This window comes from Tursiops truncatus, chromosome 6 (genome assembly GCF_011762595.2).
Source record: "Tursiops truncatus isolate mTurTru1 chromosome 6, mTurTru1.mat.Y, whole genome shotgun sequence".
Classification (NCBI taxonomy): Eukaryota; Metazoa; Chordata; class Mammalia; order Artiodactyla; family Delphinidae; genus Tursiops; species Tursiops truncatus.
In genome coordinates, this window is record NC_047039.1 from 40396916 (window position 1) to 40411166 (window position 14251).

Sequence of the window (14251 nt, forward strand, 5' to 3'; positions counted from 1 at the left end):
TACATGGGGAATACAGCCAATATTTTATAATAACTGTAAATGGAGTATAACCTGTAAAAATTGTGAATCACTATATTGTACACCTGTAACTTATTGAAAAAAAAAACTTAGTGACCTGTGATTTTGGCTCAGAGACATTAGTTGTGGTTTTATATTTCTTTGTTGGGTTAAAGAAATAGTGTGGAGAAGGGAGATAGGAAAAATGACACAGATGACAAAAAAGAAACGGTCTCCTTCACAGCTCCTCATCCACTTTAAATCAGAGTGACCCTGATCCTTAAACAGAACGACCCCGACTCTTAAACAAAGACAAAAGCTAGTTTCAAAAAGAAGCACTTACACCACAGGAGCCTGACCTAAGGATAATAACAGTTGGAGGGAAGCTTCAATCAGCCACCTGGCATTTGCCCATCATCTGATATGAGCTAAAAACAAAGGAGTCGGAACATGAAACTGTAAGCACACTGCCCTGGGTCTCAGATAGCCTGGGACAAAGCTGAGAGGCAGAAGTCACACGGGAAATAAGGAACCTACTTACAAAGCAACATCCTAGTAAGTACAATAAAGTGCAGGTATAAACACAAAAACATGCTGAGAGTTGCAAGCAGAGGGGTAACCACAGGCAGATGTGCTCCGGGGCACATTCTGAGGTGGGTCTGGGAAGCTTATGGCTAGTGAGGGAGTCATTGCAGTTGAGAGCGCTTTTGCTCATCTGTTCCTGGTCCACTGCAACTCAGGCCTCCAGTAGGGCAGCACCAACACCACCACTGCGCACTGCTGATTCCACCCAAACTCCATAAACATATGATAAACTCATCAAGCTAAAACTTCATAATCTGTCTTCTATAATAAATTAGCTAATGATCTTGTCTTAAGATTTTCGAAAATGGTCAGCTTGTCTTCCTACTTCTTGTCTTTCTTGCTGTGTGTTACATGGGGCTGCAGTGAACTAGAAATTTCTTCCCCTGAAGACTCTTTATCTGAGGCTTTAGATCACTCACAACTGTTGCTTGCAGATCACCAGTATGGAAGGAACAGAGGTTAATACCTGGCCAAGAATGTGATTCCTCCCACTGAGGGGCCTACTGACTTGTTTATAGAATGGTGAGTCCCAGGAGGACCCTAAAAGAAATACATATTGGATCCTAATGATGTTCTCTTTGCAGGGGCACTGCCTACATTGAGCATTATTAGAACTATAGACTGTTAGCTCCAATCATGGACCCACTACAGCTTTCTAAACCATTTATATCACACTAACTCACTAACTTGATATATCCAGGAACCAAGATTCCAACTGGAAGTACCACAGTTGGGTGTTGGGTCATTCATATTCCAACCAAAAGGTAACATAAATTGCATATTGATAAGTCTGAAATGATTAAGGCAACCACATAAAATCTTATTACTTAAAAGAAATTAAACTCACTGTGGTTTATTCAGCAATATTCCTCCTCCATGTCCAAAGTCAGATTGTTCACCAGTTAAATCTAATTTGCTGTAATCTTGGTAAATAGGAGGTAATCAACAAGTCCTCAGCTCCAGCTCCGAAGCAACACATAACACATTTCTGAAATACATTAATAAAAAGAGGATGGGGAAAAGGCTTTCTGACCATAACTGACATTCGTGATGTAGCAAGAAGGTTCTCTGAGTTCTGACATTCTATTTGTTGGAATTATAAATACGTACATTGCTTACGTGGTTTGTAATTTGTTATTGCTTCTGTTATCCCTGCATAGTTACTGAGATTAGAGCCCCAATTTCTTGACTGTCTGTCTTAAATTACTAGCTTGCTTGATCTCAGGTCAGCCTCACAACAACCCTTCCGGAAATTATTCTGCTTGCCATTTTGCAGCTGAGGAAACTGAGGCACAGAGAAGTTAAGTATTGCCCAAAGTCTCATAACTAATCAAGGGCAGAGACAATACTTACAACAACTCTGATGCCAGAGCCCAAGCTCTTCAACATGTGCTCCACGGCTCCCCTAGGGTAAAGCCTTTTTGTGTATTTGCTCATTAATTATATGTGGATTGGTGGTTAGCTCAAACATTTCTAAATAGGGTCTTAGGCCTATCATCCTGGTTGGAAATGGGGAACTAGGGCTCTTGCTTGAAGATATGTTTCAATAGCAAAACCTATTTTCACTTAAACAGTATAGTTATTTGGGGTGGTTTATTTGGACTGATGAACAGAATTTGGAGGGGTTAAGGGTTAAAGTCCTCCCAAGCCATCCTTTGGTGCTGCTAGTGTGGATCACATGACTACATACTTAACATCATTTTTTTTTTTTGGTTTCCTGAAGAAGCAATGTGTGCTAGGATACCTGTCTTCCTATTTTACACCTTTGAGCATGAAAATACTCTGAACCACAGTATTAAGTCACAACTACTTTTTCCCTCCGACTGGATTTTTCCTGCTCTGATCCATTGAAAGACATACAAGCTACTGCTACACAATGCCTAAACAATCGTTCAGTTAGATGTGTGGGGGAAAATGCACATTCACTCACTACAAAGCATCATGCATGCAGAGCCACTTTCAATATGTATCTTATTCTCATGGTCATGCAGAATTTAGACCTTGGTGTTTGATTCTCTCTTAGGAAGCATAGTTGTTCTAGGGTTGATATTGCACAAAACCAGAATTGGAGACAAGGGAAATTTTGTCCCTAGGCAGAATTTTGAAGTAGGAAAAACTGTTCTTGGCACTGTATTCCTCTCTTAGGCACTTAATCTGAGTCCCAATCTTACTCTGAACTGGAGGTGTTGGTACTGTCCCCCATAGGTATTCTGAGAAAGGCTGTCATCCACTCAGTACCAGCCTGGTGTCCTCAGGACCCAGTGGGCTCTGGAACTGCACAAAACTGGCCTGAATCAGCTAGCTAAGTGGCTTTGGGTAAATAATCTCTCTGAAACTTGGTCATATCCTCTGTAAAACAGGGATGATAATATCTATATTCTAAATGTGTTAGGAGGATTGAGTGTAATTCTTTTTTTTTTAAATTTATTTATTTTATTTATTTATTTTTGGCTGTATTGGGTCTTTGTTGCTGCGTGCGGGCTTTCTCTAGTTGTGGCGAGCGGGGGCTACTCTTCCTTGTGGTGCGCGGGCTTCTCATTGCAGTGGCTTCTCTTGTCGTGAAGCACCGGCTCTAGGTAGGTGGGCTTCAGTAGTTGTAGCACGTGGGCTCAGTAGTTGGGGCTCGTGGGCTCTAGAGTGCAGGCTCACTAGTTGTGGCGCATGGGCTTAGTTGCTCCGTGGCATGTGGGATCTTCCCAAACCAGGGATCAAACCCATGTCCGCTGCATTGGGAGGCGGATTCTTAACCACTGCGCCACCAGGGAAGCCCCGAGCGTAATTCTTTATGTAGGCTGAGAAGCACAATACCAAAGACACAGTAGGAACTAGATAAATGGTAGATTTTTTGGTGTTTGATATAAGCATAAAGCATAGGTAAAGGGTCTATTTCTGCAGAGGGTATAGGTTTGAGGGAGTTATTTTGTGTATTTCTTCCTCTGAATGATAAAGATGTCCTACGCGATTTTTAAAGATGAAAAATGTTAAGTGCCACTCATCTGTAGCGAATAACCTGAAAATACACTTGCAGACCAAAAGGCTGATTTAACTGGAGATTAAAAAAAAAAATCTTACAGCACATCACAAAACAATAAAGTACATTTTCAAAGCTGAAAAAAAAAACCCACCCAACTCATCCACATTGTGCAACTAGCTTATAGGATGTTTAAAGACATGAAAATCATCCTTGAGAAAATGCTTACATGTAAAGAAGACAAAATTGTCGTGACTATATATTGTAGGAAAGAAAATTACCTAACGAGGCTTGGGGTGAAGTTACAGCGTACTGAACTGTGTCATTAAAAAAACCCAAATCCATTCGTTCATCAAATATTTGTTGAGCGCCTGCTACCTGCCAAGCACAAACAAAATCATTCACAACCACCAACTCTTCTTTGCTTTCTTGGGGCCCAGAAGTCCTCCCCGTTAAGAACGGAACTATCTTGGTTATCAGCTTACGCTAAATTTACCGACCGCGCCATTGAGCAAAGGGACAGAGAAAGTACGCCCCGAACCCCGCCTTGCGCAGACCTCGTGCGTTTACGTATAATCGCATCTCGAAAACACCAAGGCGTACCTACGGTGTCCCACGAGGAAATGGTAGTGCAGCAACAGCGACTTGTTCCGCCCGCGTGAAAGATGGCGCTTCGCGCGTCAGCCATCCCTGCTGCCCGGTTTCTTCCTTGGGGGGCGGGGCCTAGAGAGAGCAGGGGGTGTGTTTAGGAGGTGTGTGGCTTTGTTTTTCCCGCCCTTTCTCTCCTCCCCTTGCTCTCACAGTATTCGCTAAGGGTGAATGAGGAAAGAACTGATAAAATTTACCAGGAGAAGAGCACAAGGCGGGAAACGACCACGGCGTGAAGCGGGTTCGCGGACGCAACGCGCGCGGGGGCGGGGCCAGAGCCGCGGGGGCGGGACTGCGGTTGCGGTTCTATGCCCGCGGCGGCGGCGGCGGCGGCGGCGGAGGCGGTGGAGGCGCAGGCGGTGGCGCGTAGGTGAGTGAGAAGCCGGCGTGTAGGTGGCTGTTTGGGCTCCGGGTACCTGGACCGCGCGGGGGCGGCGGCGGAGGCTCTCGCCAAGGCTCTGCTCGGCTGGTCCTCTCTTTGCCGCTCTCTTCCCTGATCGAAAGCCGGCATCGGGAATTTCAGCCCGGCGACCAGTGGAGTTGCCTTCATCCGGGCTTTCTGGCAGTGGCGGCGCAGAGGCAGGGGGATAGGGGTCGGTCCGTTTTTCCGCCCACAGTCCCCGAGCTGGCTCCTTCTCGGGGTCCCGGCGTGACACTCAGAAGGACCCGTCGGACCCCCTGTGCCGCGGGCTCAAGGGAAAGGAGCCTCGGGCACCGAGAGGCCTGGCCCGGGGAAAACCAGAGGGCGGGCAGCGCGCGGCTGCTCCGTACCAAGTCGGGGTCCGAGAGGGGATGAAGCGGCGTGGCGTGGGGTAATACTACTAGTCTACAGAAGTTGAAGTTTCTAAGGATTGCTGTTGTCTTGTAAATTTGGGCAGCAATTCTAGACTGTCTTTTGCTCCCGTTCTGTGGTTCATGACCTGCTTACTTCACTTCTCCGAGGATACACAGACTTACTTAAAAGAATTGACCATTATGACTTGGGCATCACTTGACTGATGGTATCGGTTGCAAAAAGAAGTGCACTGATTACGCGTCTGCTGTGACCATTCAGGGTCTGACTGGCCCCAGTGAACTCCACCAGGCTTCTGTATTCAGGAGACCGGGAGGTCATGCACTTGCCCGAGAGACATGGCCCTTTCAGAAACAATGAAGTTTGTTAGGCTCTCGTTAAAACAGTCTGGTTGTGGCCAGTGGATAAATTTCAATTCAAACTGTTCTCATCTCTCTTGTGATTCAGAGCAAGGGGACACAATACATCTGGCACTTTAATTTGTACAAAGAGATTGGAAAATACTGTTAGATACGATCTTAGACATTGGAAAACTTTTAACATAAAGGGAACATCACAGAAGCAAGAATACAATATATGGGGAATTAATAATATGGAGTCAGAATACTTGAAGTATGATGGTGTTATGTGACACAGACACTGTTGCCAGCACCTTGGCAGTCTAGGAAAGCCCTGAATCAGTTGGAAACTACCTCATGATGCCTGTTCTCTTTACACATATGAAACAAAAACAAGAGAAGTGATAGACCACATTGCAGATTGTGCACTATGCCAGGACTAACCTGCTCCAAGGAAACAGTTACATGGGGGCTAAAGTGTTTTTTCCCCACCTTTTAAAGTTGATAAAATAGTGTCTTTCTTTGGCCCTGTTAGCAGTTCAGAATTTACTTTCAGAGAGAGAGAAAACCAGAGGAGACGCCTATCTTTCAAGCCTGCCCTTGGGCTCTATTTTAATTAAGGAATTCTAAGGAGTAGTAGGTTAGCCTGCCTGTTTGAGAAACTGGAGCTGTGAGAGATGGCCTGATAGTGATATGATGAACTTAACCTCTGAGTCTTGAAGTGTTGCGAACTATCTGGTGTTACAAGCAGATCACTGTTAATAGTTGGTCTGGGCAGCTCCTGTTTTGGAAGGTGGGCTGGTTTAGGATCCTGCTTCTCTTAGAGCTGGGAGAAAATAAACAGAAAACATGGTTACAAGAAGTGTGGGCCTTATGATGGTTGAATTCTGATTTGCAACAGCAGTGGACCAACCAACTTTCTAAATATCAATCAGAGAAGAGATGGCTGATTTTTAGCAAAGGTTTAAGAAAAAGCAAAACTTCAAAACTACCCCTGTGCTAACAGTTTTAACAGATGATAATTAGTATAATCTTTACATCTGCATATGTTGGATGATTTTCAGCAAGTATATTGGGTACATCCTCATGAACCCTGTTTTTTGTTTACAGGAGTGTGGCAAGCCACTGTGTCACCCAATTTGAATCCTGGCTTCCCTCAAACACTTACGGCTTTTGTTTGATAACTGTCTGGTGTAGCCAGCACTGCATGTAAATAAGATATATAGATAAAAGACTCTTGGTTTTGAACTGATTTTTTTGAGCCATGTCTGTATGTATGGATTGTCTTTACCAAAGATGATGACTCTAAGTGTTAGTAGACTCATTTTACTACTCTCCTAAGTGTACTCCTCTGTGACTTTTGGCAGGATTTAAAGCTAAACAATTCAACATAGCCTTTGTCCCTTATTCTCTTTCTAATGATACTAGCAATGAGATTGAATGTAATTAGTGGTCTATAATAGTTGAGTGGTCTATAATAGTTGAGTTTTCACAATCAGGTAAAAAGTTGTCCCATAATCTAACCATATTTGCTCCAGGGCTCAATTCCATTTAAGGAAGTGTTTTTTTTATTTTCAACATAATGATGAAATGTTTGAGTAGCAGTATTGCCTTTATGATTATTCACCTTTTTTATCCAAAAAGGAAGAACAAAAGAAGAATATGTTACCATATAATTTTATAGCTCTGTGTTTACTTAATTCGTCTCCTTGGCCTCCAGTTTGCTATTGTTAACTATCATAACATCATTACGGTTTCAATTCAGATTATATTCCTATATTCTGTCATTATAAACTGACTGTTTAAATTGTATCCATAACAGTGGATATTTTAAACAAACTATACAACTTATACCCAGTATAGTCTCTTAAATCTATTAAATTGATATAACACATTAAAAAAGTGAATATTTCCTAAGTGAATTTCTAAAATAAAAAATACACAAGAACTGTTCTTGTGTTAAGCCATTTCTGCACATATCCACATACCTACTGTAAAGCGTTTTGCCAAGCACTGTATAACTGTTCTTGACATCATGATAAAAGTGCTCATACAGTACTCTAAAATTAGAGTCGTTTTTTGTTGGGTTTTTTTTTTTTTTTGCTTTTCATCAGTCTCTGAACTCTCCTGACAAGATGTAGATCAAATTCTTTATTTTAAGTAAAATGGTTTACTTTGACATGAATTTAGTTACAGATAAAATGTTAATTCCCAAAGCAAGCATACAGGCAAAGATAGATATATCATAGTTCACCTATTATTAACTACTATCCTTTACCACTATATGACGAATAGATTCCACAATTTTAGACTTGTTTAAATGAAATTGGTATTGAATATGCATAGGTATTCAATTTTAACACTAGGCAGGAATGATTCATTTTACATTAACATCACATTGAATGTACACTTTCAGAGTGATACAATGGGGTGGGTTAAGATATACAAGAGACCTGGATTCCAGCCTGGCTTGGTGACCTTGGGCAGTTCCTCTTCTCTGTTTTCTCAGTAGATTGAAAGGTTGACCGGGCCCATCCAATCATTTAGTTCTCTACATGTTTTAAATAACTAAAGCTTTTTTACCCGTTTAGTATAACTCTCTTTGCAATGATAAAAGGCTACGCTGCTGTCTTGAATAGCATATTAAATGTATTTATCTGTCATTTTAGACACCAGTATTGGGCTTTACCCAAAGAGCATCATTGAGTGCATTGAGGACTTTTTGCTTATTTTCTCTTATGGTTCTAGATTGTTGTATTCTTGCAAGCTTTTGCCTTTTTTTTTTTTTTTCCTTTTCTTAGCAGCTTTTAAGGTTTTCTCCTGTCAGGTGTGGACTGCTGTAGTGAAGTGCCACAAACTGTGTGATGTAAAAATGAGGAAAATGTATTGTCTCTCTGTTCTGAAAGCTAGAAGTCTGAAATAAGGTGTTGGCAGGGGCATGCTCCTCTAAAGTTTCCACGGAAGAATCGTTCTTTGCCTCATCTTAGCTTCTGATAGTTACCAGCGATCCTTCACATTACTTTAATGGCTTGTTGCTGCATCACTCCAGTTTCTGCCTTCGTCTTCGCATGGCCCTGTTTTCCCTGTCTGTGTGTCTCCAAATCTTTCTCCTTGTAATGACACCAGCCATTGGATTAGGACCCCATCTTAACGTGATTACACCTATTTCCAAATAAGGTCACATTCACAGATACAGGGGGTTATTAGGACTTGAGCATATATTTTGGGGGGACGTAGTTCAGCCCACAAGAAGTGTCATGGTCTCTAGCTGAGCCCTCCCTTTCTCAATTTGTTTCTCTTTAGTTCCTATGGTTTAGGAAACAAATATCCAATCATATTAGAATTGCATATAGGCTGGATATTTAGAAACAGTGAGGATCTGTTCTATGAGCTTTAGTATATAATATTTTATGTTAATGTTCAGAGGCTTTTTTTAAGGCCATTATTATTTTGGATTTCTAAGTGTATGCCCTGAATATAAGTGGCATGTTACTATGTATGGTAGTACATTATCATCATATCGCAAACACTTCATATGCACCTGCCATGCTAGTTTAATGTCTCTTTCGTGTAGGAGACGTGCTTCCAAATCGTTTTGACTGAAGAGGAGAAAACCACATATACGTAAATCATTTGAGGGTTTGGGGGTTTTTTGACCTTAGAATGCCCTTTATTTCTTCGTAAAATTGGTTTACAATGTTGTGTTTCTGCTGTACAGCAAAGTGAACCAGTTATACATATACATATATCCACTCTTTTTTAGATTCTCTTCCCATATAGGTCATTACAGAGTATTGAGTAGAGTTCCCCGTGCTATACAGTAGGTTCTTATTAGTTATCTATTTTATATATAGTAGTGTATATATGTCAGTCCCAAAATATGCGTTTTTGGTGGATGGCTTAAAATCGCTGAACCTAATCACTCATTTTGTTTGTCATTGTTTAGATAACCTTGGAGCTTTTGGATAATGTGACAGTTGGGATGCAGTGATGTCGACTCTCTGTCCACCACCTTCTCCAGCTGTTGCCAAGACAGAGATTGCTTTAAGTGGTGAATCCCCTTTATTAGCAGCAACCTTTGCTTACTGGGACAATATTCTTGGTCCTAGAGTAAGGCACATCTGGGCTCCAAAGACAGAACAGTTACTTCTAAGCGATGGAGAAATAACTTTTCTTGCCAACCATACCCTCAATGGAGAAATCCTTCGAAATGCAGAGAGTGGGGCGATAGACGTAAAGTTTTTTGTCTTGTCTGAAAAAGGAGTAATTATTGTGTCATTAATCTTCGATGGAAACTGGAATGGGGATAGGAGCACCTATGGACTATCAATTATACTTCCCCAGACGGAGCTGAGTTTCTATCTCCCACTTCACAGAGTGTGTGTGGATAGATTAACACACATTATCCGGAAGGGAAGGATATGGATGCACAAGGTGAGTGGGTTTGGAAGCGTATTAAGCATGCCAACCTAGCTACTGAAAGTTTACCTCCTGATACATTTTTATCTAATTTTTAGAAATTATATGCAATTAAGTTCAAACAGGAGCTGTTATTTGCTTCTACCCTATTAGGTACCGGTAGATCTTAGGCTGATGTCTGTGGTCTTCTAACTCTGCAAAGTAGGAGATGATAGCTTCACATTGTAAATAGAAAGCCAAAGCTTAGAGAAATAAGGAAACATAAGTTTTAGAGTCTGGATTTGTCTTGGGAGCCTTTGACTCTAAAAGCTTTTTGTTTCTGCATTGCATGACCCTGTCTTTCACTTACCACTGTGTGGGCGTAAGCAGTTCAGAACAATAGTTTCATAAGCCTTTGCCCAAATAACCTTTGGTCCCTTTAATTTCTTTGCCAAGTTCCCAATTTGTAAAATGAAGACGTTGGACCAAATGGTTTTCAGGAGATATTCCTTTTAATTTTGTAGATTGAGGTAGAGGAAATCATTGTTGTCCCCTAATCTTATAGTTTAATATATAATGATAATTATATTTCCATATACTGTAATTTTGGCAGATGAGAAGAACAAATTTAATTCTCCTTTCTGCTTTGCAGTTTGATACTAACATGGAAGTCCACTAACGCCTTACTGATTTTATAAGGCTTTTACCAAATAGTAAGGAAAAATAGTATCTTTTAAAAGAAGAGTTTTTTTTACTGTGTTTGCAGGCTTGCCTCCTTTCTTCTCACGTGCTTATGAAAATCATTTAAAATCTGGAAGCTGTATAGTCACTAGATTTGTCTGGATCTTATCTAATTTGAAAAGTACAAATCATCAGTTTCCTTTGTGAAACTACACAGATGTTACATTGACTCTTTCTGTCACATTATCTGTTTTTAACTGCAGATAAAAAGGGTGTTTTTATTTTATTTCGTATTGTCTGTGAGAGCATGGATTTGTTGGGTTAATCCCCCCCCTTTTTTTTTTTTTGCCCTAAAGTGGAACATGTTGTTACCATGAACTAAATTACCCAAGAAGATGTCTGCCATTTAACTGTATTGTGAAAAATAAACAAGTATCAAAATGTTGTGTTTTTTTTTTATTTTAATGAATTTTCTCTCTCTCAGGAAAGGCAAGAAAATGTCCAGAAGATCATCTTGGAAGGCACAGAGAGAATGGAAGATCAGGTAAGGTGCAGATTGCATATTACAAGACACTGCCAAACCCACTACATATGTCTGTATAAAGCTAAGGGCTGCTTCTGTTAAGGCCTTGAAGACATACTAGTTTGACAGAGTGAGCCTGAGCACGAACAGAATCTTTATGGAGATAAATGGAATAAACTGGATGAAAATTTCCATATCTTAGACCTGAAGAGTTAAATAAGTAAAGGATAATAATAATTGCATCCACAAATTAATATTTTGCTTCCCTTTTTTTCTGTTTGCATGGGATAAGTTTTGGATAACTTGTTCATAGTAAAAATTTAAAATTCTATATGAGTTTTATTTTTTTTTTAAGGTATTCCTTCTCAAACATTTCCACAGAAGTAGTTGTAACAGGAGAGTGAGTGCCCCTAAAGTATCTGGGGGTACAGACACAGCTCTAAGCATAATATTTCTTTGAAGCCTCGTGTTGTATCTTTAAAACTCATTGTATTCCGTGATATATCTTTTTGCTTTAATATTACAGTTTGCCGGTGATATTCCTCACCTTCTTACCACTTGGGCTTCCAGTGGTATCAAGTCTCCAGGAAAACATGCTGTGTTTATCCCATGGTTTTGAACATCCTTAGGGAGCAGGCACCAGGGTTTGAGAAGCATGATTGCAAGGGTATGGCTTCCCTTATGGAAATTAATTGCAAACATTTCAGCCTAGGGCAGAGGCGTTTGGAAGGCAATCCCCAAAGGAAAAAGTGTTCTTTGCTTTTACTTTCATTGCTTCTGGCCACCCTCCTTGCTCCTCTGTTAAAACTCCAGTCTAAACAAGCCTTCTCCCTGGTTCTCTTTAGCCTGCCTGAGACAAATGATATTTTAAACAATAACTTTTTCTAAAAGTTTGTCAAAATACAGGAACATGAACAAGGGAAATACAAAACCCTATAAAATGATCTTCTTTACAAAATTGTTAAGTTTGTACTTTTGTAAATAACTTTTACAAAAGTCAGAAGGAGGTAATTATGGGGCAAGTTCTAAGACTTACAAGGAAATGTTTCCCTTTACTCAGAGAAGCCCAGCCTTTGCTTGCTGGTCAGTAAGCAGGGTGCCAAGGAATGGGATGAATTTCACCAACTTCTAGATGTACCTGCTAGTTACGGAGTAACTAGTAGAGTTATCTGAAAATAACGAAATTTAAGACCCAGTAAAATTCTACTTTTTCTGGGATTTTTTTTCAAACCAGAAACCTGTACTTATAAAGTTGACCACTATTAACATTTAGGTTTATTTCTCATTTAAGGGCTTTTCTTGAAAATGTTATCCTATCCCTTCTATGTCAAGAGGAAAGTATACTTGGACAAACTGGAGGTTTTTAAAGGGGAAACGTTCACCTGCTGAAAAGTTCAAGTTAGAGAAGTCCAAGGAGGAAATAACTGGAAGCATTTTCTTTTAGAGCCTCTTCTGTGTTCAGCTGTCTAGGATTTGTCATTGTTGTTAAGCTTCAATGAGCATAGCCATTTGCTTATGATGATAAATGTCTGAGATGCTGTGTATGACATACTATATATGCCTACACCTAAGGGGAGGTATTTTCCCATAACTATCCTTTCTGAAAAGGAGGAGTCACCTGATAATCGAGTTCTTGCAAATCTCATATCATGTGCTTGCAGTGACTTTATTTTGAACAATAAATACTGTTTGAGGAGGATACTTAGTCTAAAACAACTTTAATCAGTGCTAGTTTTAGATGCTTATAGCTGTCATCTGGTAAAATCATTTTACAAGGAAGCAAATTTAACGCAGCTTCAGTTATTAATCTTCTTGAATTGCATGTGTCGATTGTTGTAATTGTAAGCAGACATTTAAAAAATCACTTTGAAAAGCAAAAACAATGAGTGGTTTTATGTTTGTAAGTTACTACAGGGATGGATTTTTTTTTTTTTTAAATAATAAAACCTCCTGTGTGATGCAAGGGGGCCTATTAGGATAAAATTTCCAGAGACAGCATCACATTTAAATTCTGAAGCAACTTATATGATAAGGGGCTCTGAAAACTAGGTTTGGTCACTCAAAAAATGGACTGACTGCAAGGATGACAGAGGTTCTAATTTGAATATGCATGTAAAGAGTTTGAATATAATCATTTCATAAAACGTGAATGAGGGGGAAAGTTTTATTGTTAGATCTTAAATAATAGGTGATTTTAAAACATGCGTAGCTAAAGATTGATAGACATATGACAATTTCATCTGCCTCTAAAAGTTTACATATTCAGGATGGGCAAAACATTTTGGGGGAGTGGTGGTGGCAGTGAATAAATGAGGGAGCACCCGTATTTGAGACACTTTATGTGTGTGGTGTTCTGTACTGAATTTTCAATTTCATTCTAGAAACTGCAGGTTTTAAAATTACATCTTTGAGATGTAATAAGTAGTAGCATTACCTTGAAAGAACACTGAAGGAAATTTGTCTGCCTTATTGATTCTTAAAAATACATGTTATGACTTTGATTTGCATTTGGGTAGATTATACCTTATTATGAATGTAGAGATTGAGGGGTTTTTTTTAGATTTTTGTTTTTTTGATGTGGACCAATTTTAAAGTCTTTATTGAATTTGTTACAACACTGCTTCTGTTTTATGTTTTGGTTTTTTGGCCGCGAGGCATGTGGGATCCTAGCTCCGTGACCAGGGATCGAACCTGCACCCCCTGCATTGGAAGGCGAAATCCCAACCACTGGACCACCATGGAAGTCCTGAGATTGAGTATTGATTCACACTTTACTACTGAGTTATCTGCTGAGGATTTCAAAGCCTTTTTATGCTTGGCTTTCCTTATTTTTAATATAAAATGCATCAGTGACCTTTGATTAACAAAAGTTCTTATATCTCAAAATTTCAAAGGAGAACCTTTCTAAATTTGGTGTGGTGATTTAATTATTTTGTGTAAATGATAAACCAATGATTCCATTCTGACTAAAGAAAATTATTCCTGGGATTTCCCTGGCGATTCAGTGGTTAAGACTCCATGCTCCCACAACATTGCAAAACAACTGTAGCCCCAATAAAAAAAAAAAAAAAAAAAACTGTATACTTTTAATGAGTAACATATTCTAGGCATACTATGGGATATGGGAAACTTTCCCGTAATAAAGATATTTAATTAACAACAACAAAAAAGTCTTCGTTCTCCCAATGCAGGGGGTATGGGTTCGATCCCTGGTTGGGGAACTAAGATCCCACATGTCGCATGGTGCAGCCAAAAAAAAAGAGAAAAAAAGAAAATTATTCCTGGAAGAATGAAAAGGAGTTTTAAACAGCATGTAA

At 39.8% G+C, this 14251-nt stretch overlaps 1 protein-coding gene across 6 annotated transcripts in view; it reads left to right on the forward strand.

Moving 5' to 3' along the window:
- Positions 1-4441: 4441 nt before the first annotated feature.
- C9orf72 (C9orf72-SMCR8 complex subunit) overlaps positions 4442-14251 on the forward strand; it is a 42427-nt gene continuing 32617 nt past the window's right edge. For 5 of the 6 annotated variants that reach the window (XR_004526985.2, XR_004526986.2, XR_012332475.1 and 2 more), the window contains exons 1-3: positions 4442-4571; positions 9279-9766; positions 10896-10955. Coding sequence is in view for 3 of the 6 variants with exons in the window: in XM_033858006.2 (XP_033713897.1) it covers positions 9323-9766; positions 10896-10955 (504 nt within the window). In the remaining 3 variants the exon portion in view is untranslated. The remainder of the gene's footprint in view (positions 4572-9278; positions 9767-10895; positions 10956-14251) is intronic. The other variant, XM_004318999.4, reaches the window with a different exon arrangement.